Raw genomic sequence first — 27,757 nt, forward strand, 5'->3', positions numbered from 1 at the left:
CAAATGGTTTGTTGGTACTTGCTCTTAAGCAGGACTCCAGTAGGCCTCCGCTTCTTCGCTCGTTTTTAGTGGCTAACATTCCTTTCAGCCCTTGCTTTGTCGGACCTGCTACTCCGACGGTTTCAGGTTATGGCACTATGGTACCTACACGCTAAAACCAGCTCGACGAGAGCGGTTGCAAGCTAGAAACCACTAGTCCGTCTGCCGCCTCGCTCTCGCCAGTCCATATTCTTGATTTCAGTACAGCCACACTATAACTCCGCCATGCTATTAACATAGTATGCTGGTCCCAAGCCCAGGTAAAGGAGGAGGGTTTGAGGCAACGTACTCTGTACTATCCTCAGTAAAACAAAAATAAAATGCTGAGATCAGGGAAAGAGATAAATAGAGTATAGTTGGAGTTATTCTACTATGCTAAATCCTACCTGATCTCTCTTGGTGACAGGCCCCGCGACAGGTCGACCAAGAAAATGCATAGAATGTCGTTACAAACATGATGATCGGATTAAGTCACAGGCCTCGGAGAAATGCTAGGGCGTCCACCTCAGTCGACGCGGCAGGACGGGCCCCGGTCCTGTCGAGAAATGGGCAAGGGTTCTTGACGCATGGACGGCGTCAGGACGTAAGCAAGTTAGTCCGCACACAACGAACAAAACAAATACGTGTCTGCACGCTAAATGTTGGTACCCTAACTGGAAAGACCGAGGAACTCGCAAGAGTCCTTCGGAAAAGGTGCATTGACATCTGCGCTCTGCAAGAAACCCGATGGTCTGGTGCCAAAAGCTGCGACATTGAACGCGAACGCGGTAAAAATGGCTACAAACTTGTCTATTTTGGTAACCCACACACTCAATATGGTATTGGCATTGCCATCTCAGAGGGTTTCCGTGATGCCATTAAAGAAGTCGAACGATTTGATGATCGGCTGATGAAGCTCACCATTATATCAGCTGATCGCACTATTCACTTCTTCACCGCGTATGCACCACAGACAGGCCGACCTGATGCCGAGAAAGATGCCTTCTGGCAACTTCTCGATGAAAAGACTTGTCACGTGCCTGCTGATGATTACATAATCATTGCCGGCGACCTTAATGGTCATGTGGGTGAAAAGGCAGACGGTAACAGGTGCCATGGGGGAAAGGGGTTCGGAGCGCGCAACGAAGGTGGCGAGCGTATAATCGATTTTGCGGACACCCATGACCTTGTACTTATGAATACATGGTTCATCAAACGATTGTCTCATCTTCCCACATTTTATAGTGGGAACAATAAAACGCAAATCGACTATATTCTCATAAGACGTCAACATTTTACCACTGTCATTGATTGCAAAGTCGTTCCCTATGAGACCATCGCACCTCAACATCGGCCGTTGATTGCTGTCCTGCGAATTAAGCCACCGATAAAACGGCGTGAGGAACGCACTGGCCCGCCGCGCATTAAATGGTGGCGATTTGGTGAGAAGAACGAAGAAACGGTCTCACTCATACGATTGCCAACCATTACGAATGTGGAAGAATCATGGAACCAAATGAAAGACACGATCCACAAAGCGGCCTCTGCAACCCTCGGGGTCACCAAGCCGGGTAAGCGGTACATCAACCGAGATACTTGGCTTTGGAATGATGATGTTGAAATGAAGGTCCGTGAAAAGAAACGCCTCTACCACAAATTTCTCGACGATAAAACGCCTGCTAATTGGCAAATTTATAAGAATGCCAACCGGGAAGCAAAGAAAGCGGTCGCTGTCACCCGAGCGAACCATTTCAAAAATCTTTACGATAAACTGGACACTCGGGATGGCGAGAGAGATCTATACCGACTTGCTAAAAGCCGTGATGAACGCACACAGGATATCGAACACTTCTGTTGTGTTAATGACAAGAACGGTACTTTGCTTACCAACCGTCGAGCCGCAACGGATAGATGGCGAGAATACTTCGAGCAGATTTCAACTGAAGAATTTGCTCATCCTCCACTTCCACAATCATTGCCGACGTTTGGAGCAGTTCCACCAGTCAGCGCAACTGAAGTCGAGGAGGCAATAAAACAAATGAAATCGGGGAAAGCAACAGGACCTGACGACATCGCATCTGAGCTCTGGAAAGCAAAGAGCTGGGACCCAACACCGTGGCTCAGTGAATTCTTTAACCGGGTTATTCAGGAAGGAAGAACACCATCTGACTGGCAAGAAAGTACCACTGTTCCAATATGGAAAAAGAAAGGTAGTCCAGCAGAATGTTCAAATTACCGTCCGATCCGGTTACTTTCCCATACCATGAAGATTTTTGAACGCATTCTTGACAACCGTATTCGCGAAATCGTTGAAATAACCGTGAATCAAGCCGGATTTGTCAAGAACTGCGGAACTACTGACGCAATACACGCTGCGCGGTTACTCATGGAGAAACACCGTGAGAAGCATCGCCCTCTTTACATTGCCTTTCTGGATCTAGAGAAAGCGTTTGACCGTGTACCACACGAACTCATCTGGTATGCTTTACGACAACACTTCGTGCCAGAAGAACTCGTGCGCTGGGTTCAATTGCTCTACCACGATCCGAAAAGTAAAGTTCGAAGTATGGCGGGTGTATCAAAACCGCTTCGTGTCTCTGTTGGAGTTCATCAAGGAAGTGCCCTCTCACCACTCCTCTTTGTCCTTGTTATGGACACCGTCACACGGGATATCCAACGTCCAGCGCCCTACACACTGCTTTATGCAGATGATGTTTTCCTAGCATCTGATAGCAAAAATGATCTCGAGCAACTTGTTCAAAAATGGAACGATCGCCTCATGCAACACGGTCTCAGATTGAATTTAAACAAAACTGAATTTTTGACGACCGATCCCCATGAAACAGGCACAATCACTGTCAGCGGCAGTGATCTGCCCAGATCTGAGCGATTTAAATACCTCGGGTCAACGCTATCAGCCAATGGAGAGCTGCGTTATGAAATTGCTTCACGCATTAACGCAACCTGGATGAAGTGGCGTTCCACAACTGGTGTCCTTTGTGATCGACGTATCAACGAACGTCTCAAATCTAAAATTTACCGCAATGTTGTCCGTCCAGTCGCTCTCTATGGTTCTGAGTGTTGGCCGACCATAAAAGACAATGAACGGCGTCTCGCGGTAATGGAGACGAAGATGCTACGTTGGACTAGTGGCGTCACACGTTTAGATCACATCCGAAATGAGGATATCCGCGATCGTTATGGGGTTGCACCGATCGTGGAAAAGTTGCGAGAGAGGCGTCTTCGATGGTATGGTCACGCAATTCGTGCAAACGAGAATTCACTTGCAAAGATTGGTCTGAACATCGAAGTCGATGGTAAACGACCAAAAGGCAGACCTAAGCAACGGTGGCTTGATACGCTGGATGGGGATTTGAAAGCCTCGAGATTGCACCCAGATCAGGCATTCGATAGAGCCAAATGGCGAAGCCGATCACGACGAGCCGACCCCGCTTGTGAACGGGACAAAGGCTGAAGAAAAAGAAGAAGTACAGCCACACTATGGTTGACACCGATTGTATAGTGGTTGACGGTAACTGTCTCTTAGCTGGATGCTAGCAGCTAATCCTCCAGTAATGCGCATGCCATCGCAATCTTTTCATCTTGTAGCGTTATCCTTTAATTTTTTTAATTTGGGATCCATGTATAGGTCCTCTGAGTAATCCAGCTTTCCCCTACCAACGACGGGAAAGGATCTGCGAAGGTTCTTGGGCATGTAGCACTTCTATCGTCGTTTCCTGTCCAAGGTCACTCATCACCAAGCGATCCTCAACGCCTTCTTGTCTGGCCCCAAAAGGTTGCGTGGTCTGCTGTGGCCGTTCATGTGTTTGAGACAGTCAAACAGCAGCTTGCTGATGGAATACTGCCGGCATTTCCTAAGCAAGATACACCCCTAGCTGTGTCCGTCGATGCCTCAGATACATCGGTTGGCGCTGCTTTTCACCAATGGGTGAATCAAATGTGGCAATCGCTGAACTTTCTTTTCAAAACAGGTCAACCTGGCTCAACGCTACTGCAGCGCCTACGATGGTGAGCTACTCCCTTTTCTCCCTTGAGCGCAGACCGTTCACCGTGTTCACGGACCACAAATCCCTTACTTTCGCGCTTAGACAAAAACTCGACAAAGCGTCCGCTCGCCAACCTCGGCGCTTGAATTATATAAGTCAGTTTATTTCTGATATTCAACACGTGTTCGGAAAAGATAATGTTGTTGCAGAAGCTTTGTCTCGAATCTGGGAAGTCACAGTCCTCGCCGCGCGATTATACGGCAATCGCCGAGGTACAAAAAGACGACGCAGAGTTTCAGAGTCTGAGGGAAACTCAAAATACAAATTCAAGGCGTCTCCTATTTTCAGCTCAACCTCTTATTTACTATGTGGGACCTCAGATAAGGGACCCAGGCCATTCATTCCGGCCGATTTTTGCAGGGAAATATTTCACGCAATACACGGTATAGCGCATCCAGGCATCAGGATGACAAGCCGGTTAGCCACTGAAAAATACTTCTGGCCGTCCATTTACTAACCTTTTTAGCACTGATGAAGGGAACAAGTGATTCCCGAAATATCGGTATTTGCAAAGTATAAATCGACACTGGCGAATAGGAAAAACAAGTCTTTGTTATTTCAAATAATGAATCGCTAAAAATACCGCGGAATTACAATCAGATCATCTTAAAAGTTTTACCTGATGATATTGTGACGGCACATCCGAGACATGGACCTGAACGCCTTTGTCGCCATATTGAACGGCTGTGGAAACAGCTGACGGTCTGACAGAGGACCGAGACGAGAGATATCAAGATGACAAGAAAACTCTCGGGTAATCCATCGGCGCAGTGAAAGTCAGATACCAGATTTGATGGTAAGAAATGGAGAAGTGTAACGTTTAGAAGTAAATAAAGTCAAAAAATAAGAAAATAGAAACGAATTTTTATTTTAAATGGGGGGAAAAAATATCCCCAAAATTGATGCCCCCGGGAGAAGGAGACCCCCGGGAGAAGGAGACCCCCGTGAGACGATTTGTATTAGCGATTGTAACGTTGTCCTGCCTGTTAACCTTATATTCGTGGTCCACACGGAGTTTCGCTGAAAAGCCGGTAATAAAGTGCGACGGGAAAGCAGTCCATTCCTTTATTCTCTTTTAGTGTTATTCATTTATTTTCGTTGGACCATTGTTATTATTTTTTTTTCGATTATTATTTTAATATATTCATTTTTACATTTTTCAAATTCCACTACTTTGGGCGGGAGTTTTTTCGGTTTTTGTTTGTCATCTGCTCTCTCCGGTCTATGCCAGACCATGCCAGAAATTGTTGCGTCAGTGGACGCTAATTCAATTGGGCCACAGCCGTTCTCCGCTCCGTTGTGTCGTCCCTTCTCTTTTCTCTTCATTTTCTCCGCTCTATGTCGCACGAGGAGAAATCTGCTGGTGAGAGAAATTAAGCAGCTGGTTGGGGAAAAGGTCGGCTCTAAGCTGCTAAAGTTTCTCTGGCTGCAACGACTCCCGGAGAGTGCACGCGCCATTTTGGTCTGCGTGGACTCGGGATCGCTGTAGGTGTTGTCCACCATGGGTGGCAAAGTGCACGTAGTCGTGCACTCTCGATAGATGTCTGCTTCCCGAAAAGGGCATCATCGGATGCACGTTTAGCGCAACAAAAAAACTAGGCTCGCTGCACCACATCGCCTTACAATCTCCGACCCCCTAAGCAGACGTTGCTTCCTGGTCGGCAAGGGTGCTGAGGTATCTGTTCTTCCTCTACCCCGTCCGAACACCCTAATTCCGTAAAATTTACGACTGGTTGCCGCTAATTCTTCTTCCATCCGCATCCTACTATAGGTAGGTAGCCGCGAATCTCGGACTGTGCCGATCGTTTCCGTGGCGTTTCATTTGGGCAGACATTAGCAACCCTATATTAGGCACAGACTTCCTACAGACGCCAGGGAAAATTTCCACATGCCAAGATGACACTTTTTCGATAATTTTCGAAGATGTTGCCGGCTACCGCATTTGCGAACTCCTCACAAAGTACCACAAAACTACTATGGAAAGTATGGTTTGAATTAGGAGTTAGTTTGTTAGGCGAAGTCTTAAAATGAAAGATTGCCTTAGAAGATATATTTCCTTTCAATTGACTAAAAGTATGTAATCTATCAAATACGAGAAGATAAAACACTGAAGAAGGGGACAGTTGGTCCCCGAAATACGTATTTGTATAGATTAGATACTTTTAGCCATTAAAAAGGAAAAATAGCTTCCAAGGCAATCTTTCATTTTACGGAAAGTAGTTTTACGGTTTAGCACGATGTGCAGCACAACATATTGAAGTGAATTCTATCTGGAGCTAGCCATGCAGTACTTATCTTTCTCTAAGTGGCGTGCCATCCAAATAGCCTTTTAGTAATGGCTCTTAAGCAGGACTCTAGTGGACCTCCACTTCCTTGCTGTTTTCAGGTGGCCGACATTCCTGTCAAACCTTGCTTTTCGTGGACCCCTGACGCCATTTCGAGTTATGAGTACTACGGCTGGTACTCGCTATATCCACCTTGATAGTAGCGGTTGCTAAGCTGGAAACCACTACTGCGATTTAAGCACAGCGGTACTAGGGCTGGTACCGAGTGTACTGCCTTCGACGGTTATTGCCTTCTGACTGGTTTCAAGCAGCTCGTCCTCCGGTGTTGCGTCTGGCATCGCTATCTTTTCTTCTTCTGTTGTTATTTTTTTTTTTTATTTTTAGCTTGGAATCCTAGTCTTGGTTCCACAAGTAATCCGAGAAATATGTCTACATTGGCTGGCTGAAACTGAAAATTTTCCTCTAACCTGAAGTCCGTCTAGAGCTTGCACATCTTTGGGCTTGAAGTCAAAACCCTGGTCCTGTTGCGTGGGGGTGTAAACTGATCTTGAAAGTTTAACGTTATGACACCCCCTCCTTCTATCAAATCCACCTCACAGACTGACCCCTCTTCACTTTTCGTATAAAGCATTTTCCATTATCTGAATACGCATTCCAAGGATGTTTATCTAAACTGAAAATAAAACCATTAGCAATCAGCCTCCGAAAGATGATTAAAATCGGCAAAAAACATCTTCCATCGATTACGTATTCGCTCCTCGAATTCCGAAAAAAACCTTTCTTTAAGAGGGTACTAAATTGATTTCATTACGACTATTATTAGATTCGTTCTACATCGAATCTATTGTTTGTTTACATTTATCTCGCGTGCTGATTTTTTCCCTTCTCTTGCCTTGTCCAATCTCTTTTTTTATCGAATTTTATTCAAATAAATCAAAATTTGACTATAACCACCGGACGTGTAAAAATTGCGAAAAACTATCATTAAATCGGTCAATAGTTGAGCATGGAATCTGCTTTGAAAAAAAGACCACGATCTTCACAATGATTACCGCTAGAGCCCGTCAAAGAAAAGATAGGGACCAAACAAAAAAAGGGAAGCAACATCCACTGGACCAATAGAAAATTTGTTTTCTTCATTTTTAATGAATAATTACTGCCTTTCACCCTGGAAATTATCCAATAAATTTTCAGCACGATCTCTGGACGATGTAACGACACGGCCTAAAGATACAACCATCTTTTCGTGTTGATGCAAATAAAAATTAAATTCAATCAAGTGATCGACAGTCGCTAATTATTATTGTTGTGTGCATGTGTCTATATTATGTCCGTTTTGGAATTCCTGGCAGGAATATTAATCACCTGTTCGGCCAGGAATACCCATTTGGCGGGTCGTTAATGTGAAATTTCCCAAGATACGCATTGTTGTATCACTGCTATGGCTTCATCAGAAGAGCAGATATAAACGAATATTTGATCGCGCCATTTTGACGGATTTTTCGTGATGATGGAGCGTGAAAAATTCGCTGTTTAATCGAATGGAAGTGCGTGCACGCACTAAAGATACTTGAACCCCGAAATTAGGTCGTTTTTGGGGAAAATCTAAATTTTCAGCTGCTTCAGAATATTTAGATGTTTTCCAAAACAGCAATACTGAAGGAGGTTTTTGGGTTTGACTGCTTTAGGTAAGTAGACATTAAGAAGTTAACGGAATACAAAGAAATTGAAAGTGTTTGCTTGTTTGCAGCAAACCGTTCTGCACTTGAAAACTGAAATCACCAAAGGCACTTGTAACACATTACAAATGTATTACCTTTCATGCGAGGCCATCGGTAGCCACTTGAGTTTTTTGTTCCCATCAAACTTCCTTTTGGCGCAACCACTATCCATTACCCAAACGCTGACAATGATGGACAGTTGGATTGCTCTCGATACAAAGAAACCCCTTCTTAGCTCCTGCTTTCAAAAGCGATCTTCGTCACCACTCCGGGCATCATGTTCCTTAGCCTCAGCTCCTCGAATAACATTGTAAAACTCGTATCTAACCCACTTTTCGGAGTACTCTCAAAAACACTATAGATCACCATCTTTAGTATCTCGAGGAGTGGTTAGAGATGAAGACGGCGATGATGACGATCAACGGTCTTCGAGGCCCATTCAATTTACTTAAACAAGACAAGAATTCTCTTGATCTTGCGGATGATGGCGATATTATGCTGATCTCGGCGGTTGATCTTGTCGAAGCGATCTGCAAATAAGCATCCAAACACGGACCGCTCTCTCTCGGAGCCAGGGCCAGACCAGTGGGGCTGCTTAGATACTGTCGATCGGTAGATCGTGGATACTAGATATAGTGTGCTTTTAAAAAACGATTATGAGGTGATATGGCAAAAATGAATGCTTTCGAAACGTGTCTCTGGCATAACATATCGCCTTGTATGTCTTCTAGAAGTCAAGTCCGGACCCGCAAAGATAGTGTACTTCGTTTCAAGAGTCCCGCTAAAAATTACCCATGGCAATTTTGTTAAATAATTAACGTCATTAGTTAAAGCGATCACATATGTAATTTTCTCACGATCGTTCGATCCGCGATGCTCTTCAGGAGGTTACCTGACCAAGAACAATTCCCTTTTACGTACAGTTAAAAGCCGGTTAAAGTGGTTTTGCTAATTAGATATTTAGAGTTGGATGGATTTGCGTTGCAGTGCGTGTCTCCTATGTCGATTTCGGCACCTTCTGGACAGGTAACAAGTACTTGACAAGGCATGAGATTTTCTCAGCTTAGGAATCCAATATTTTTCGGCCGAAGTGTTTGGAAACCATTGCGAGCCAGGTCAACTCCAAATCACATCCACAAAGCCCTCCTCAAGTAGTTTTCGGCCCTCCATTTAGCATAGTTTCCCACTATAAACTGTCCTTCGTAGCTACCATACAGATCTAGGACGTGCACACGCTTACATCCTGAATGGCTCCAGGTCGTCCATTTGGCAGTCTTACATTAAGTACGTGATGCAGTTTTCCAAGAAATTGTGCGTTCTCTCACCTTTTACGGTTCTCTTTCATTAGAATGGTGGAGCGCTCAGATTTCTTGTTTTACAGCGCTCCCAGTGTGCAAATTGCATGCTTATTGGTAATTACTGTGTGAAATATGATGATGATACCATGCTATCTGCCAGATATATGAGGCTTGGTAACTTTGTTTGCGCTTCTTAGAGATACCCCCCGAACCTGGGATTAGGCTGCTTTCTCTTGAGCCACTGCCTAATTGCATGCCGACCAGTTGCATGCAGAACGCGTTTAGTAAACATATGTCAATTATTCATAAAAAAATGCTTAAATTTCCAGTAAATTGTGGGAATGTTAATCGATAAACATCATGGAAACGAGCCATCAGGGTAGGAAATCGGGTTTTACCGGTGCATTAAGCAAATGGTAGCTTTGAATTAGTTTTCAATATAAATAATAACTTTATTGAACACATTTGTAATAAGTTATCACTTATCGGTACGTACCTCTTGGTGATCGTAAGCTGAGATCAACTGGTTCCACTTGAACAGGAGGGCCCTCTGCCTGAAAAGGAGAAAAAAGTATATTAGGGTTATTTGTGAATAGATTTTGGATAATAAATGAAGGCACATGACAAATTGACCATATAAGTCAACACCTGTATGCGTGACACAATTAATACCTCAACGTCGAACCCTTTTTTTGCTGACCTATTGTCTTGGTCAATTTTCCCATCAATCACTCTGCATCTGGTAGTTCGCTCCGAATTCACGAAGCAAACACACATCAGGAGCAAAGGCATCTCGAGAGCTATTAAGTGACCTTTTTAAGGAAGAGTCTCTCCTAAACAAATTTTTTTTATAATTTCAGATCTGCGTGCAACACCAGGCACGGGCTTGGGGACAGGATGCCCGCCCAGAGTTGCAAGCTGGTACTCTCGGAGGAGTTATCATCAGAAGAAGAAGGAAGCCCTTCGGAACTAAAGAACGTAAATGCGACCTTCTCGGAAAAATTGTGGAAGTAAAACATTGGAAGCCCATAGCCGAGCAACGATTTTAATTCCGTGCAGCGGAAGAAGAGAAGAACAACAAAAAATAAGGTCAGTGTTAGTCGTGTAATTATCCCTCCGACAAACTCACAGACACCCACAGCTCGAACTACCCGTCCAAAAAAAGAAAAAATTTCGCTCATCACTGGGTACAAAATTAAAGTACCTCAGTTTCTGCGAATTCTAAAAAAAAGGTTAAAAGCAACCCTAAAGATTACGAGGGTCGGTAGGACCCTCATCTTTGCGCAGAGCATCGAAGATCATGCGCTTATCTCCCACTTTATTAAAGGAAAAGGGCTATATGCCACATCTAGCACCTCACCAGCCTTAAGGACTCAGTCCTTAGTAATCCGCGGTCTTCACAGAGAGACAGACCCGGCTGACATAATGCAAGAGCTCAATGAAGAGTATCCGCAATTGAAGGTCAAAAGCGTGTCGAACCTGGTCACGCGAGCCAACAAGCTTATCCATAGCCACAACCGAGCGCTCCCGTTGAAGTCGCAATCGGGGCTATTTATGGCTACCTTCAAGTCCTCGCAAGAGCTCAATGAAGCATTTAATGTGAAGTATATGCTCCACCAAAAGATTTCGCTTGAGAAAGTCAAACCTATCTAGGAAGTGCAGTGCTGCAACTGCCAAAACTTTGGACACATCGCCCTCAATTGATCCATCGTGCACAAGTGCGTGAAGTGCATAAAACCCGCGGCAGACACACCAACTTGCTGCAATTGCGGTGTAAACACAAAATCTTATTAAAATCGGTTTACTGTGTGTCTGCCTGTAAGATTATAATTAATCTCACCGTGCCGTTTTTCCAACCACTCCTTTATGGCGGGGATGAGCCTGTATATCCATCGACCATTTCCCGACCATTCCCAACCCTCTTGCCATCTATTTAGAGATCTCTCCCTTTTCGACGTTCTTCATCTGCGATAGAGGAAAGATAGACTTCGCATTGCGTACATCTCATCTGCCAAGATGTCAATGGGCATCATTCCAGAACACGAATGCTGCATCCGCTGAGACAGTCCCGAATGCTGAGCACACCCTTAGGGATGTCCTTCTGTAGACTGAACTGAGTTTGTTAGCGTTAACTGTAACCTGTAATGCCTTTCCCCAAACTGGAGCTGCATAGAGCAGGATCGAACTCACTACCCTAGCTATAAGCAACCTGGAAGCAAACCGTGGCCCTCCCACGTTCGGCCAGTGGATGCTTTGTCAAAAGCTTACCGTCTATCATCACTCCCAAGTATTTGACGGCAGGCTTAGAAGTGATGATATGATCTTCAATTTGAATACGGGAATAATTTCTTTCACGGATGAAGATCACTTTCTCCGCAAATATCAGGCCAGAACTCTCTAGCCAACCCTTAACAGCACTGACCCCTTCGCCTGAGTTTAACTCAGCACCTGCGAGATCCTTTGCGACTATAACCAGCGCTATATTGTCGGCGTAACCCATCACCGTGGCTTCCTTCGGAAGGGGGAGATTAATTACATCGTTGTACATGATGCTCCACAGCAGTGGGCCCAGTATAGAGCCCTGTGGGATAGCCGCAGAGACAACCTACTTCTGGGGTTCGTCATCAGTGTCATACCAAAGCGTCCGTTCTTGTAAATAGCTGTTGACAATAGCTGCAAGATTAGCGGGAATACCAATCTTCGCCAGGTATTCCCGTATTAAGTTCCAATTGGCCGAATTAAATGCATTTCTCACATCCAGGGTCACCACCATACAATATTTGCTAGTACTGGCATTTCCGTGTATTGCATTTTCGACCAAGCCCATACTGTCGATCTGAGAAGCCTCCTTGGCTCTCAACAACCGAGGGTAATCTATTATAGATTACTCGCTCTAATATTCTCCCCACAGTGTCCGAAAGACAAACAGGACAGTAGGAGGTTGGCTCACCTGAGGTTTTACCAGGCTTAGGCAGTAGCACTAACTTCTGTCGCTTCCATGATGCAGGAAATATCCCCTCGGATATGCGCGTTTCTACCAACTCAGCAAACATGTCCGGTCTGGATTTCACGGCAAGCCCAAGGGCCCTATTCGGCACGCCATCCAGATCCGCAGCTTTGTTATCTCCTATTCTAGCAATGATCACTGTGGTGATCACTGTGGGTGTAGTCCTTGCTGACGCACCAGGACATACCACGTGCCAGTGCAAAGCTGACAAAAATTAAGTCTGCGATTCAGGAAGACCCCCCTTTCTGAAAGATGTTTACATAACCTTCGTTGGCCAGAATTGTATTCAACTGTGCAAAAGCGTCTAATAATTTGCGACCCCTTGCATTTGTTTCTCTGCTACCCCACTCACGGGCCCAAGTATTGAAGTCACCAGCAATCACCCTTGGACTACGACCCTTTGCGTCGAGAAAAAAACTGTCAAGCATTTCCTCGAATGCGGACAGTGTCAGGCTTGGTGGGCTGTGACAGCTGTACACATATACCCCGTTTATTTTCGCCCACACAAAGCCGCCGTATGTCCGACTCAGAGTACATTGTGTGGCTTGTCGACCGTGTGCCCTTACCACGACTCCACCAGTGGAATCTGTGCCACAGTGGGGTTCGCTAATGATAGCAATTTATTTGGAGAAACCTAATTTTTTCATTAAAGTCAGCACCTTCCTAAATTCCGGGCATTTAGCACTTCCTGCAATATGCCGGTAATCCCGTCTTTCACTTTCTTCACACAATAAGCATTTGGGGTCCCGGTGGCACGCTTTGGCAATATGACCTTGCTCCCCACACCTTCTGCATCGATCGAACCGATCGTCTGCCTGTCCGTCTGTCTGTTTGTTCCTTACATGCACTTTTCTCGGAGATGCTTGTAGCGATTCACAGCAAATTTGATGGAATGGTGGAAACTGCGAACACTCACGCATTCAGTGAGTTACATAATTCAACACCCAATTAAAGGGAGGGGGGGGGGGGGAGGTCCCCATACATGCAAAAGAGGAGTTTACATTTTTTTTTCATCAAATATAGTAATGTGGGGTTTCAAATGAAAGGTCTTGATTAGTGCTTTCTGAAGCCGGTCTGGGTTTTGACATTTGTTGGAAAGGTGGGGAGTGCGTGGGTCGAAAGTGATCATTTCTTTCACAGACCGATGCTCAGAAGCCGAAAAATCTGAAAAAAATCAAGAGGCTCTCACTATATGGTGCCTAGGCTCTGAAATACCCTCCCTACCGATATTTATTCAAATAAAGTTAATAATAGTATATTACTATAACTTTTAGTAATTGGCTTCAAAACCCTCCTTAAGTTAGTGCACCAACAATATAGGGTATAACATAAAGCATGATCCTACCAAACGTGGTGCAAATCGCACTATTACTAACAAAGCTATAAGGGGTCAAAATTGTCATTTCTTTGCAAATTCAGTACATAATGTGGATATTCTTACATAATATATTCGTGTATTACGTGCTACATAGTAATGTGACAAATGCACACTGAAAAGTCTTTATCGAAGTAATACACAAAACCGTTCATACCTGAAGCGTCCAGCTCCCGGTTTCCCGACTTGTTGCAGTTGTAGCGGACAAAATTAACCAGTCACCATTGCTAGGGTCCACATATGTGAGCTGACTTCTGCGATAAGCTTTGGGTTGCCTGCACTGAGTTTTGGACTCCCGCAACAATGGGCCATCGGATTACCAACTAAACATCTTCTTGTTACCGGAAACACTTTTATCCAACAGGAAAGAAGAAGGAAGGGAACATATTAGTTAAAAGAATCTCCTGCCATCCGTTGCCTTCACCGGTCCATCTCAATCTTCTTCATGAAAAGAAGAAATAGAAACTAGTTTATTGCACAGCGACACACATGTCTTAACAACTGACTTTCATCTCAGTTACTACAACGCCTCTTGGGGAGATATCGGGAATGCCACAGCACCCTCCTAGTAGTGACCACATCCGTCACGATGAGATAATCTTTGCAAGCGGAGTCGTCTGGCTGAGGAGTACATACTGGCTGAGGAGTAATATCGTCGTACAACACGCAACAATTAAGCCCACGAAGTGTCTGAAAACTGGAACGAATGCGGGGCGTTACAGAGGTCCAACGTCATTACCGTGAACTCATACAGGCGGAACGGGGTAATGACCGCTGCCTTTAGGATATCGTCTTCCGCAATCTGATGAAAAACCTTGATTACGTCGATTTTGCCAAAAATGCGTTTACCCACCAAACTTGCGGAAATTTCTTTAATGTGTCTTATCGGGTAGCGTTCAGGACGCGTGACTGCACTGATGCGGCGATAATCTGCACACTGGCGCCATGATCTGTCCTTATTGGGTACGAGGTGCAGCAAAATTGCCCATGAGCTGCTGGACGGCCGACAGTGTTCTATCCTGAAGAGGGAAACTCTACCTAAGCTGCCACCTGCTTCTCGGGTGGGAGTCGTGGAACCTGGTATAAAACTGTGAGGCTCATTCTCCCCACCATTCTGCGGATCCGATTCCTCTTGAATCTGAAAGGCGCATTGAAACTCGTATGATGATGGTATGGAAAGGACTAAGTGATCGGTGGCCAGGAGTATGAATTCGCCAGCGGCAGCTGTTTCACACAGTCCCCAATCCATGGCGATGAAATATATATATATACCAGGTGGGGCAAAGCGCACAAACAGACATTTTAGAATTCCCTATTTCTTCCTATTTTTGCCTTTTGCTTAGTTTTAGATATTCCTCCAGGTGTGTTTTCCGGCCGTGCATAAAAATGAACCCCAGAACACATATATAATCGGCAGATAATGTCTTTAGGTATCTTTCATTCCCATAAGTGGTACTTTAACCGTCACTTATTGGTGAGTATTCCTGTTGTGAGCCTAAGGTTCTTTTCGGTTAGGTCCGAACAATGTTGCAACTGTTTTAGCTCAGGTATTCTCATATGCATCTCTTCCTGGTAAGCTCGTATGATATTTCGCTTAATCGCTCCTCCTCTCTCCGGAATCGACAATCCTTGTGCGCCAACAAAACCTTATTAGAATCGATTCAATGTCTGTCTGTCGGTTTGTAGGTGAATGGCCATGTGGGTGAAAAGGCAGAGTAACAGGTGCCATGGGGGAAGGGGTTCGAAGCGCGCAATGACGGTGCCGAGCGTTTAATCGATTTTGCAGACACTCATGACCTTTAACTTAGGAATACATGTTTGTGTGTCTCATCTTCCTATATTTTATAGTGGAAATCGTAAAACGTAAATCGACTATATTCTCATAAGACGCCGACATTTTACCACCGTCACTGATTGCAAAGCCGTTCCTTATAAGACTATCGCACATTAACATCCGCCGTTGATTGGCATCCTGAGAATTCAGCCACCGATAAAACAGCGTGAGGAACGCACTGGTCCGCCGTGCAGAAAGAAAGAAGAAATGATCTCACTTACGGGATTACCAACCATTACGAATGTGGAAGAATCGTGGAACCAAATGAAAGACACGATCCACACCTTCACACCACCTCTACCACAAGTTTTTCGATGATAAAACGCTCGCCAATTGGAAAATTTATAAGAATGCTAACCGAGAAGTAAAGAAAGCGATCGCTGTCACCCGAGCGGACCATTACAAAAGCCTTTACAATAAACTCGACACTCGGGATGGCGAGAGAGATCTGTATTGTCTTTGCGGCGTCTTGTGGTAATGGAGACGAAGATGTTGGAATAGTGGCGTGCACGATGCGATCACATCCGAAATGAGGATATCTGCGATCGATATAGGGTTGCACCGATCGTAGAAAAACTGCGACAGAGGCGTGTTGGATAGTATGGTCACGTAATTCGTGCTAACGAGAGTTCATTTGCCAAGATTGGTCTGAAGTCGATGGTAAACGACCAAAGGCAGGCCGAAACAACGGTGGCTTGATACGCTGGATGGGGATTTAAAAGCCTCTAGATTGCATCCAGGTCAGGCATTTGATAGAGGTAAATGGCAAAACTGATCATGGCGAGCCGACCCCGCTTGTGAACGAGACAAAGGCTGAAGAAAAAGAAGAAGAAAAGAAAGGCAATTAAAAGTTCAAGTTCCGAGAGATGTACAGGAACCGGCGAATCTTGCCACAATAATGGCCTTGTGCTTTTGTACTCTGGAAAGCTAAATGATAGTAGACGCGAATCCGTTGTCGGGTTGCTTTTGACAGCCACCGCAAGGCACTCTCTCTTGACCTGGAAACTGGTTTCAAATAGACTTCCGCTAGATTTCGGTCCAGGTTAAGGAGCCTCACAATTGTACAATGCTAAGCATCAACGGAGACTTCTGACATAGAGAAGAAGGATGCTTTCTACGACCAATTAAACGCGTTTCAGGGGAAGCTTCCTAAAGGTGACATTATGATCGTGGTGAGTGACCTGAATGATAAGGTGGGACCTGACAACACCTTGCTCGGACATGTGAATGACAAGCACGGTCTTGCCGACCGTAAAAGCAATGGTGAGAGGTTCGTGGATTTCTGAAACTTCCACCATCTACTGTTCGAGCACACAACCAAAAGGTTTTCCAATGTCATAAGATCTAGCTGACTGCGGAGTTGTTGAAGCGGATCGATGAACGGAAAGGATTGAAGACTCTACTGACCACTGTTACTGATATTCGGGTGTGACGCGCTCGAACTCTGATACCGAGCGAAATCCCGTTCGGCGTAATGTACGCCGTGACAAAAGAGAATTTGCTATAGCGGTTGGTTAGGAAGCGAAAGATGCCGCAGATGGCAATGATTCCAAAGTGTACATCATCATCATCATCAACGGCGCAACAACCGGTATCCGGTCTAGGCCTGCCTTAATAAGGAACTCCAGACATCCCGGTTTTGCGCCGAGGTCCACCAATTCGATATCCCTAAAAGCTGTCTGGCGTCCTGACCCACGCCATCGCTCCATCTTAGGCAGGGTCTGCCTCGTCTTCTTTTTCTACCATAGATATTGCCCTTATAGACTTTCCGGGTGGGATCATCCTCATCCATACGGATTAAGTGACCCGCCCACCGTAACCTATTGAGCCGGATTTTATCCACAACCGAGCGGTCATGGTATCGCTCATAGATTTCGTCATTGTGTAGGCTATGGAAACAGTGTGTGAAGTGTACATCGCTTCACGAAAGAGCTGGCAATCTTTCGATGGTCCTGTTAAGGACGCTAACGGTCGACTTGTCATCCACGATGATGAACAATTGAAGAGGTGGAAAGACGACTTTACCGGGGTCCTTAACTATATTACATCCGGTGAGTTTCATCCTCTTGTGGATAAGATGGCTGTAACTTGCGGATACAGACTGTTCTTTCAAGCCGAAGAGAAATCATTTCGGCCACTCAAACGAAGTAAAGCCACTGGACTTGACGTACTCCCGGTAGAGTTATTTATCGCTGCAACTGCAGTTACTGCAGGGCTGGTGTCTCCACTTGTACGGAAATCTTGAGAATCCGAGACCTTTCCCAAAGAGTGGAGGAAGGGATGATCGTTAAGATCCCAAAAAAAAAAGAAACTTCTTTTGAGTGTGACAATTGGAGGAGTATCTCCGTGCTCCCTGCCGTCGCAAAGATAATAGCAAAAATAATCCTGGAACGCATCAAAGAACATCTCGAAAGCTTGATCGATAGAGATCAGTCAGGTTTCCGTTCCGGATCCTCCTCCATCGACCACATTAAAATCCTACGGATAATTTTGGAACAGTGCGCGGAATTTAAATCTTCGCTGCACCTGTTCTTCATTGATTTCGAGAAAGCCTTCGATAGCGGGAACAAGGAGTCTATCTGGAGTGCTCTACGTAGAAGGGGGGCATTCCGGAGAAACTAATAGCTATTATCAGAGGGTTATGATGGCGCAAATTGTCACGTACTGCACCAAGGTAAAATCTTGGAGGAATTTGAGGTCTAAAGCGAAGTCCGCCAGGGATGGATTCTGTCACCGATATTATTTCTTCTTGTTATCGATAACGTTCTTCCTGCTATCCTGTCCGGAGGATAATGGAAAATGACATCTTTCCTCACCTCGATTACGCTGATCACATTTGTTTGCTCTCTCAGCGGGACATGGACCTTGGCCATATGGCTTCGGATTTGGAAAAAGAGGCAAGTAAGGTCATCATCATCATCATCAACGGCGCAACAACCGGTATCCGGTCTAGGCCTGCCTTAATAAGGAACCCCAGACATCCCGGTTTTGCGCCGAGGTCCACCAATTCGATATCCCTAAAAGCTGTCTGGCGTCCTGGCCCACGCCATCGCTCCATCTTAGGCAGGGTCTGCCTCGTCTTCTTTTCCTACCATAGATATTGCCCTTATAGACTTTCCGGGTGGGATCATCCTCATCCATACGGATTAAGTGACCCGCCCACCGTAACCTATTGAGCCGGATTTTATCCACAACCGGACGGTCATGGTATCGCTCATAGATTTCGTCATTGTGTAGGCTACGGAAACGTCCATCCTCATGTAGGGGGCCAAAAATTCTTCGGAGGATTCTTCTCTCGAACGCGGCCAAGAGTTCGCAATTTTTCTTGCTAAGAACCCAAGTTTCCGAGGAATACATGAGGACTGGCAAGATCATAGTCTTGTACAGTAAGAGCTTTGACCCTATGGTGAGACGTTTCGAGTGGAACAGTCTTTGTAAGCTGAAATAGGCTCTGTTGGCTGACAACAACCGTGCGCGGATTTCATCATCGTAGTTGTTATCGGTTGTGATTTTCGACCCTAGATAGGAGAAATTGTCAACGGTCTCAAAGTTATATTCTCCTATCCTTATTCTTGTTCGTGTTTGTGTTTGACCAGTGCGGTTTGATGTTGTTGGTTGATTGGTCTTCGGTGCTGACGTTGCTACCATATATTTTGTCTTGCCTTCATTGATGTGCAGCCCAAGATCTCGCGCCGCCTGCTCGATCTGGATGAAGGCAGTTTGCACGTCTCGGGTGGTTCTTCCCATGATGTCGATATCGTCAGCATAGGCCAGTAGTTGGGTGGACTTGAAGAGGATCGTACCTCTTGCATTCACCTCAGCATCACGGATCACTTTCTCTAGGGCCAGGTTAAAGAGGACGCATGATAGCGCATCCCCTTGTCGTAGACCGTTGTTGATGTCGAATGGTCTTGAGAGTGATCCTGCTGCTTTTATCTGGCCTCGCACATTGGTCAGGGTCAGCCTAGTCAGTCTTATTAATTTCGTTGGGATACCGAATTCTCTCATGGCCGTGTACAGTTTTACCCTGGCTATGCTATCATAGGCGGCTTTAAAGTCGATGAACAGATGGTGCAACTGTTGTCCATATTCCAACAGTTTTTCCATCGCCTGCCGCAGAGAGAAAAGTAAGGTCGTATAGCGTTAATCAATTTGTGTCTCTAGGAAGCGTGGTTTCTGCTGAAGGCGGCACCAAACTAGATGTTGCCCGACGCATAAACGGCGGTAGACCCGCTTTCGCTGCCCTGTTTAAGATTTAGAACTGCAACTATCTCAACAATAAGATTAAGTTGAGATTGTTTTACGCTAGTGTTCTTTCTGTGTTGCTATATCGGAGTAGCACATGGACAGTAAACTCCATTGTTACTCAAAAGCTCCAAGCTTTCGTCAATATCTGTTTGCATCGTATCATCAGAGTTCGCTGGCCTGACACTCAAATGAACAACTTGGTCGGCGCACAGGCTTGGCACTCGTATGTGATGTGATTGAAAGGCAGAAGTGACAGTAGAGAGGCCACACATTAAAGAGGGGCGACAATTGCATTGCGGGCTATGCAATGCAGTAGAATCCACTCTCCCAAGATGACCGACGAGTGGTTCGCACCAAGAGCACTTAACGCAGATCAGTATACGAACAGTGCGAATATTTTGGGAAGTCGTGGTGGGAACTGAGGCGCATTTCAGGTGTGGTTGACGCGCCAAGGAGTGAAAGACAACCATATTATTATCCCCTTTTATTGAAATGACTGTTGGGAAATGTAGTTTGGGTGTTATCTTCAGTAGCGGAAACAGTCTGCTCAAATCCTTTTGAAATCAACCAAGGACGCAATGTGGAATATACGAAATTTTCTGCATCCATTGAAAGAAGGTATGCGTCGGACAAACGAGAAGAAAGCTTAATGAGTTGCCGAAAAAAAAGGAGTTGACAGGCTTCAGACCGAAGTTGCCAGGGCATATCGTTTCTGGCGAACCACACCATTTTCAAGGAGAATGTAAACTTAGAGATACACAAAAAAAATAAATATGGCCCAAAGTATAATATGTAGTTTTACAGAACGCAAAAGGATGCACCTCTCAATAAGAGCGAAGGCAACGTATGTTAGCGGCCATTGAAGTTTATCAGCAGATGTACTCGCGAGATTAATTATAACACCAGTTCCACCAGTGAGACGAGTAACCAAGGCGAGGTGATAACGAGAATTAAATTGTTCACCCAGTTCGGGAGGCGGGAAACGAAAATAGGACGATCAAAGATTTCATCCCTCATTCGAATTTTAGCACTGGGGAAGGTGTAAAAGTGGGTTTAGATACAAGATCTTGAATCTGATAAGAATTTAGATACTTTCCACAACTCTAGGCTTTGGGCAATCTTCCTACTTCTGGGGTCGTATTGAAGATTTCATTTTGACTGATCAGATTTTAATACGCCGATTCCGATACCACCGATCAACCTTTCATTTAACTCTCCCATGGTTACACAAAGTATTGGCAGTTTATATAAACATGGTCCAAAAATTTCAATAAATTCTCAAATTCAGCATCCCACGATGCATTCATACCGATTGAATCTCCGCGCATGTATGATACATGATCACTGATCATAACCAATATTACGGCAACCTGATCTCCGAGGATCGCTGGCTTGGTATCTCCAAGTTAAATATTGATCAAAATTGATCACTGAGTGCAATGAATTGGTTCGTAAATCTTCACAAACATTGGATTTGTAGGCCCGGCAAGCCAGCCACTATCCGCAGTCATACCTGCCGGGATCGTTTGCCATCTTCGATCGAGAACAAATCGCAGCTGAAATACTGACAAAACCCAAAGAGGAAAAAAATCCCTCCCGTGAAATATGGGCTAAGGTAAGAATCGCCGCGATTTTTACCACCTTCTCAGTGTTGATGGTATGGATGTGATTTTGCTAAGATATCAACGGTATGGATACAACAAAGCCCCACTGGCCTAGCCAATATTTCAACGAGCACGTAGCTGTCTTTGCCGAGGAGCGCTGTTCCTCTGAGTATCTGGTTTTCGCTGGACCGCGGCACAAACAGAATGTATGACAGCTGCATAATTTGTTACAAGTATCTGAGCTGTTTGTTTCGCGATTTCTCACAACATGTTCCATGTGCTCGGTGTGCGATACCGTGTGTTGTATGCTCATGAGACTTATGCAAAACCGATGTTAAGTGGATTTTCTTGGCTCCGCTCACGGACTCACTCCAAGTTGCCCGTGTACGTATGAGGTACGTGTATGGTGCGGAAGCTCAGAAACATGCATTGTTACCAGTTTCCCGGCTGCTCTGCGGTTTCCATACGTATATTCTAGACAAGTTGCGCCAGAAGAAGGAAGGTATGGTACAGGGAGCAGACTGGGTGAGAAGTTCCTAATGAAAATAACAGAGAAGGGTTTTGGATACGCTACCAATTTCAGGGCACAATGGGTCCGGTTTTGACAATCTTGTTAAGGAGGAATAAAAGCCAGCAGGACACATGGAGCCAAAATACCGCTTCTACCCTGGAAAAGGGAAGTATTCAAATCCTGAGGATCACCAATCAAGATCAGTTCTAGTCCAAGTATATTTGGATGGTCCCTGATCATCTGCTGACCACTTGACTGGATAATTTGAAAATGGATCCACTAGTTTGCCTGATATCTATGGACAGTTTCACTCCCAGTTCACCCTGTCCGCAGCGATGCAGCGGCCACAATGTCTAGCCGCTACACAGTGCACTATGGTTCCTGGCTACCATGTCTAAGAACTGTTGTTTTCTTCCACTCAAAGAGGCCATATCCAGTTTCCACGAAGGAAAATGTGTCGGAGGTGTTTGGATACCATGTTCACAGCCCTGTTATGGAAAGGTGAGCAAATGAATGTTCACCTGAAATCGTGATTTTGAATTTTGCAAGGAAAAACGTTCGTGAGACCACTGCGCCGCCACATCCATAGACGCTGCGTCCACATTAGAAGCTCCTTATTCAGTGTTCATCCCAGCCTTTTTCAATACACCCGCCGCTTTGTACGTACAACCATGGACAGGGTATGAGTTAGTTCATGGGTTTTTATGTCCAACAGAATAACAATATTTGGATGTTGTTGTTGCCTGTGCGAGTGGAAATGGATTTCTTGGATCATGATTTTCTTGAATCTTTGATAGAGAGAGGAGTCATTATGAGGAATGGTTACAATATGTCCCCGGGTTTCCACAGAAGGCGAAACGTTTTATGTTTTGTGATTTCAATTGTGAGGTGAATATTGATTTTGTAGATTTCCTAACAGAATTATGGAATGGTTCCCATATCACGTCTGCACTGGAATTGTAAGAAGTAAAAGTACATGCTCTTTGAAGATGTAGAGACAAATGATTCTAACAAGTACTTAATTGGGCCGATTCCAGGCGATCGTTTTTCAGTGGAGTAAGTGGGAATTCTGCCGGCAGTGTGTGTAACGAATGGCAATGATCTAATGATGTGAAAAAACCTGGGATATTCAAGCCATCATGAAATGCGCAATTATACCTATAAAAGGAAGCTTTCAAACCTGGATGGGGACCTCAGATTTTGCTATTTTCTGGGAGGCTTTTACAAAAAGTGTAGCGGGGTCACTTGGCAGCTGCACAATTAAGGCTGTGACTTATTATTTGTTCTCTTCTCAGGTCCCTCTTCAGGAGGGACACGTATCATATAGGAACATAGGCATATTGTCCCAAAGGAAAAGCCCACTTCTCGTTTTTATTCGAGAGGTAGACTCCGGCTTCAGAACACTTTTCTGTTTTTGAGCCATCTGTGTAGAAGACTTCCGTATATCCCGCCACGCATTCCTCTGGGTCTTCCCAGTCCTCTCTACGCTTCAGGGTAACTACATATCTTCTACCAAATAGATGTATGGGGACACGAGAGTCGGAAGGCATTGCAAGAACTGGATTTAGTCCTCCCAGTAACTCTTCCAATGCTCTGTGCCCGCCACATCCGTGGTTTTCCCATAGATCTAATCGAATTAGCTTATGAGCTGCTCTCATTGCAGTGCTTTGAATAAATATATCCAGGGGTTGCAAATTGAGTAGTGCATTCAGAGCTGCGCTGGATGTCGTGCTCATGGCACCAGTGATACCCAGACAAACAGTTCTTTGCAGTGCGTCTAGTTTACGGTGAAAACCTTTTTGTCTCACCTTAACCCACCACACTACGGATGCATATACGAACATCGGCCTAATGATGGCAACGTATATCCACATTACCACATGAGGCCTGAGTCCCCATGTCGAGGCAAAGGTCCGTCTGCACAGCCCATAAGCTGTGAGAGCTCGTTTCATTTTTACCTCTACATGTTTGTTCCAAAGAAGTTCTTTATCTAGAGTGACCCCCAGATATTTCACTTCTTCGGAGAGTTGAAGGGTAGTACTCCTCATCTCAGGGAGACAAAGTCCATCCAGTTTTCTCCTTTTTGTGAATAAAACCATTGTGGTTTTATTTGGATTAACTGACAAACCATGTCTAAAGCACCAGCTGTCTATCAAATCAACGGCACGTTGTATATTCCTACATACCGTTCCAAGATCCCGCTCAACAGCAAGTACAGCCATGTCATCAGCATAAGCTTGACCGTGTATTGGCAAATTTTGCAGTTCGCATAGCAGTGAGTCGATCAGCATACTTCACAGAAGTGGCGAAAGCACACCTCCTTGGGGGCAGCCCTTCGTTGCTTCCGTAGTCAGGTAGCGATCGACCCCTACCTCAGCGCATAACAATCTTTGCATTAGCATAGCATGGGTCCACTTAATTAAAGCATCATCAACACCATGCGCTCTGGCGGCATCACAAAGTTTTTGAAAAGGCGCACAGTCAAAAGCCCCTTCAATGTCCACGAACAACCCCGTCGCGTACTCACCATTCAAAGTTGCATCCTCCATCTTTGTGACCAAAGAATGAAGAGCAAACTCACAGGACTTTCCACGTTGGTAAGCATGTTGGTTTTCACTAAGTGGGTGTCACCTAAGTGCGTTTCCACGAATGTGACGCTCCACTAGTCTCTCCAAACCTTTCAGCAAGAATGAAGTCAAGCTGATCTGTCTGAAGTTCTTCGGATTAGAATAGTCATCTTTCTCAGGTTTCGGTATGAAAACTACCTTAACCTGTTGCCAAGAAGAAGGCACGTAGCCCAGAGCAAGACATCCTCGAAAAATATTTCTTAGAAGTCGCTCTAAATGCCGGTTAGATGCCATCCATGCCAGGTGCTTTGAAATGTTCAAAGGACAGTATGGCAGCTCTCACCTTTTCATGGGTAACAACCGCTTTCGCAGTGTTCCAGTTCCCCTTGCAACACTTGCGTGTTGAAGGGGTTGCAAGAACCGTCAACTCTCCCCTTACCACTCCTCTCACCCGTTCTCCCGGGTGGTGTACTTCCAGGAGGGTCTGTACTGAGTCCAGTCTGGAGCTCGTGAAGGTACCGTCGGGTTTTCTAAGAGAATCCAACTTGGCCGACTCATCCCTTTCGATGACCCTGCACAGCCTTGAAGTCTCTCTTTCGCCTTCCAGTTCCTCACAGTACGCTCTAAAGGAGTCTCGTTTCGAACATCTTACAAGCCTCTTATATTCACGTTGTGAGTTCCTGAAATTTAACCAGTCTTCGTTCTTGTTACTTTTGCAAGCACGATTTAGAAGTCGTCTGAGTGATGAAATCAAATAGCTTCTCTCCTCTTGGATTGCATTTGCTACTGCCCCAACAAATATATTGAGCATTCGCATCGCAACCTATTAAGAGTTCGAGACCACTTGATTCTGCATACGCCACCACATCCCTAAGTTCTTGCGTCGGTGGAGGATACAAAGAATCATAGGGTAAATAAGCGGAGGCAACTATGATGTTTTTTCTCTCGCCATTTATCTGGTATTGTATGATGACCGTAGCTAAGTCCTGGGAACAATATTGTCTCGGCATAGTTGCCTCTAACCGTCTTGACATCAGGACGCAAGCTCTCGGTCTTATGGATCTTTCGTCGTAGAAGATTCTAGCCCCCTTTACTGATCCAATACCACAGATTCTGTTAAATCGAACCCACGGTTCTTGCACCAGAAAGATATAGGGGAAATCCTGTAGCTTTGTCATTCTCGCTGCCAACAGGTAGGAAGGAGCTTTGGCATGCTGCAGGTTGATTTGACCAATCTTTATGTTTTTCGACATAAACTTAGTCTATTGTCTTATGGAAAACAGTTAGAAGTGTATGCGGCAGTCCGCGTATGACGGGGTTTCCCCCACACCGTACCGCCAGAGACTCGATCCCCTCGTGATTGATTTCTCTGAGAAAAGCCGTACTTGGGAGTACCGCAATTCCCATGTTCTCATCCACGAAAGATCTCACCTCATCCCGCAGAGCATTCGTCTGTTTTCTACTTAGCACCTTACTTGGTTTGCGGTGTCCGGGTTGCATAGATTCGATTGCTCGAACTGGCATCAAGTCAGTTTCGTTCACGTCTCTGGCTTCCCTTCCTTCCGCCTGTTCCTTGGAAGGTGTAGGAGAAGTTACTAGCAGGTAGGATTCACTCTGTAGTCCCTTCCCCAGTGCGAGCCCCCATACGGGGGTTCCGCCCCTGTATGCACTATCCTACGCGCACGTCTCCATTGTGGGAGAGCGCACCGAATATGCTGCAATTTGCTCTATGTTGTGTGAGTCGAAGACCATCATTGTTCTTCGCTCTCAAAATGGAGATGATGCCCTACAGTCTCCTGATATGACTGAATTTCAGTCTATATAGGAAAAAGTGGAGCACCATATGGTGACTTCCCCTGAGCACATTCAGACTCTGTTGGTCCAGTTCGAATACCAAGTTGAAGCCCTCCACGTTTGTAGATTGGTCCTTCCTGGCATTCATGAACTTTACCCTCCAGTGCCCAAAGTCCATGCCCGGGTTCTGTTCACCCAGCAAGCGGATGATGTCCTCTGCCTTCCTTCGAGGGCCCGGTAGCCAACATCCGACATGTTCTGTCCTGCGTAGCTCAGTGTTCACAATAGTGAACTTGGGCCGACCGCCGGAACTCAAAGTTGGGATTACCTGCTGGAGCCACTTTAAGGCAGCCTCGTCAGCGCACTCCAAAAGTAGAAGCCCATCACGAAAACCTTGATCGTTAAATCGTGGCTTCCTTCCAGGCTCCATCATTTTCTTCCACAGGCATTCCTGGAGGATGGTAAATTGTCCCTCTGACATTTTGCTACCCTTGGAGGAAACTCCCACGGCAGCAGTCAGAACAGAGGCCGCAGCTTGCGCATACGTCCTCTTCTTTCCCGCCTTCGTGTTCGTAATCCTGTGGGAGGGACCAGCTTCATTGAGATCTCTCTCGCTGATTTGATCACCTCCTGGCACACCGGTCCTAATCCCCGCGAGACGCGTGGATGTAAGCCCTGGTGCGGAGCACAATAAAGCGTCGGCCACAGCAGATGTGTTGGTCTTACGCTTCTTGCGCGCATTACCGCTGACTGAAGAGTCTGGTGCGTCCAGTGTGGATCTTACCGGGGTTTCCAGTTTATCCCCATCTTCCGCCGGAGATTCCGTTACCTTCCGTCCGATTTCTCTGGGCGTTACCGCGCCTAGTGGTACAGCCACGTCCATGTCCTCATTCCCAAGGTGCTTCATCTTCCTTCGCTGTGCTCTCTTCTGCCGTCGGCTTAGGGCCTTTCCAGGTTCACGGTGTTCGGACCGCTTGGATCCATTTCCACATACTGGCGTTGAACCAGTAGCGTCCACGTCACCAGCTTCCCGTTCTTCCGCTCTTCCCAGTAAGGATGGCGGAGAAGGTTCTGACAGCAGGATTCAGCCTGTAGTCCCCCCTCCTTAGTGGCCGAAGTTCCCTTCTGCCGGGCCTTTCTCTTCCGCTTGCGGGTAGATTTGGGCTGTAGTACCGCGGACGGGCCGGCCGTAGTCGGATTTCCAGTTTCTCCCAATTTGAGAGTTTCCGTACTTTCCTTTCTGGCTAACTTCGCCGTAGGCACTAAATGCAAACTTTCCACTGAGTCGGAAAGCATGCCTTCTACAGATTGCTCCATAGGCAAATATGAACGTGGTGAGGCCTCCAAAATCCGCGCCTCGGCCGCGACATGATTGCTCATGGTCGCGGGTGGATTCGAAGTCTGTGACTTCTTACCACTTGGAGAGTT

General features: G+C 45.6%; 1 protein-coding gene across 2 annotated transcripts in view; it reads right to left on the minus strand.

Moving 5' to 3' along the window:
- LOC119655658 (Krueppel-like factor 6) overlaps positions 1 to 27,757 on the minus strand; it is a 490,962-nt gene that overhangs the window by 256,771 nt on the left and 206,434 nt on the right. For both annotated transcript variants that reach the window (XM_038061643.1, XM_038061642.1), the window contains one exon: positions 9,886 to 9,943. In XM_038061643.1, the coding sequence (XP_037917571.1) occupies positions 9,886 to 9,943 (58 nt within the window). The remainder of the gene's footprint in view (positions 1 to 9,885; positions 9,944 to 27,757) is intronic.

The sequence above is a fragment of the Hermetia illucens genome, chromosome 4 (assembly GCF_905115235.1).
Source record: "Hermetia illucens chromosome 4, iHerIll2.2.curated.20191125, whole genome shotgun sequence".
Taxonomy (NCBI): domain Eukaryota; kingdom Metazoa; phylum Arthropoda; class Insecta; order Diptera; family Stratiomyidae; genus Hermetia; species Hermetia illucens.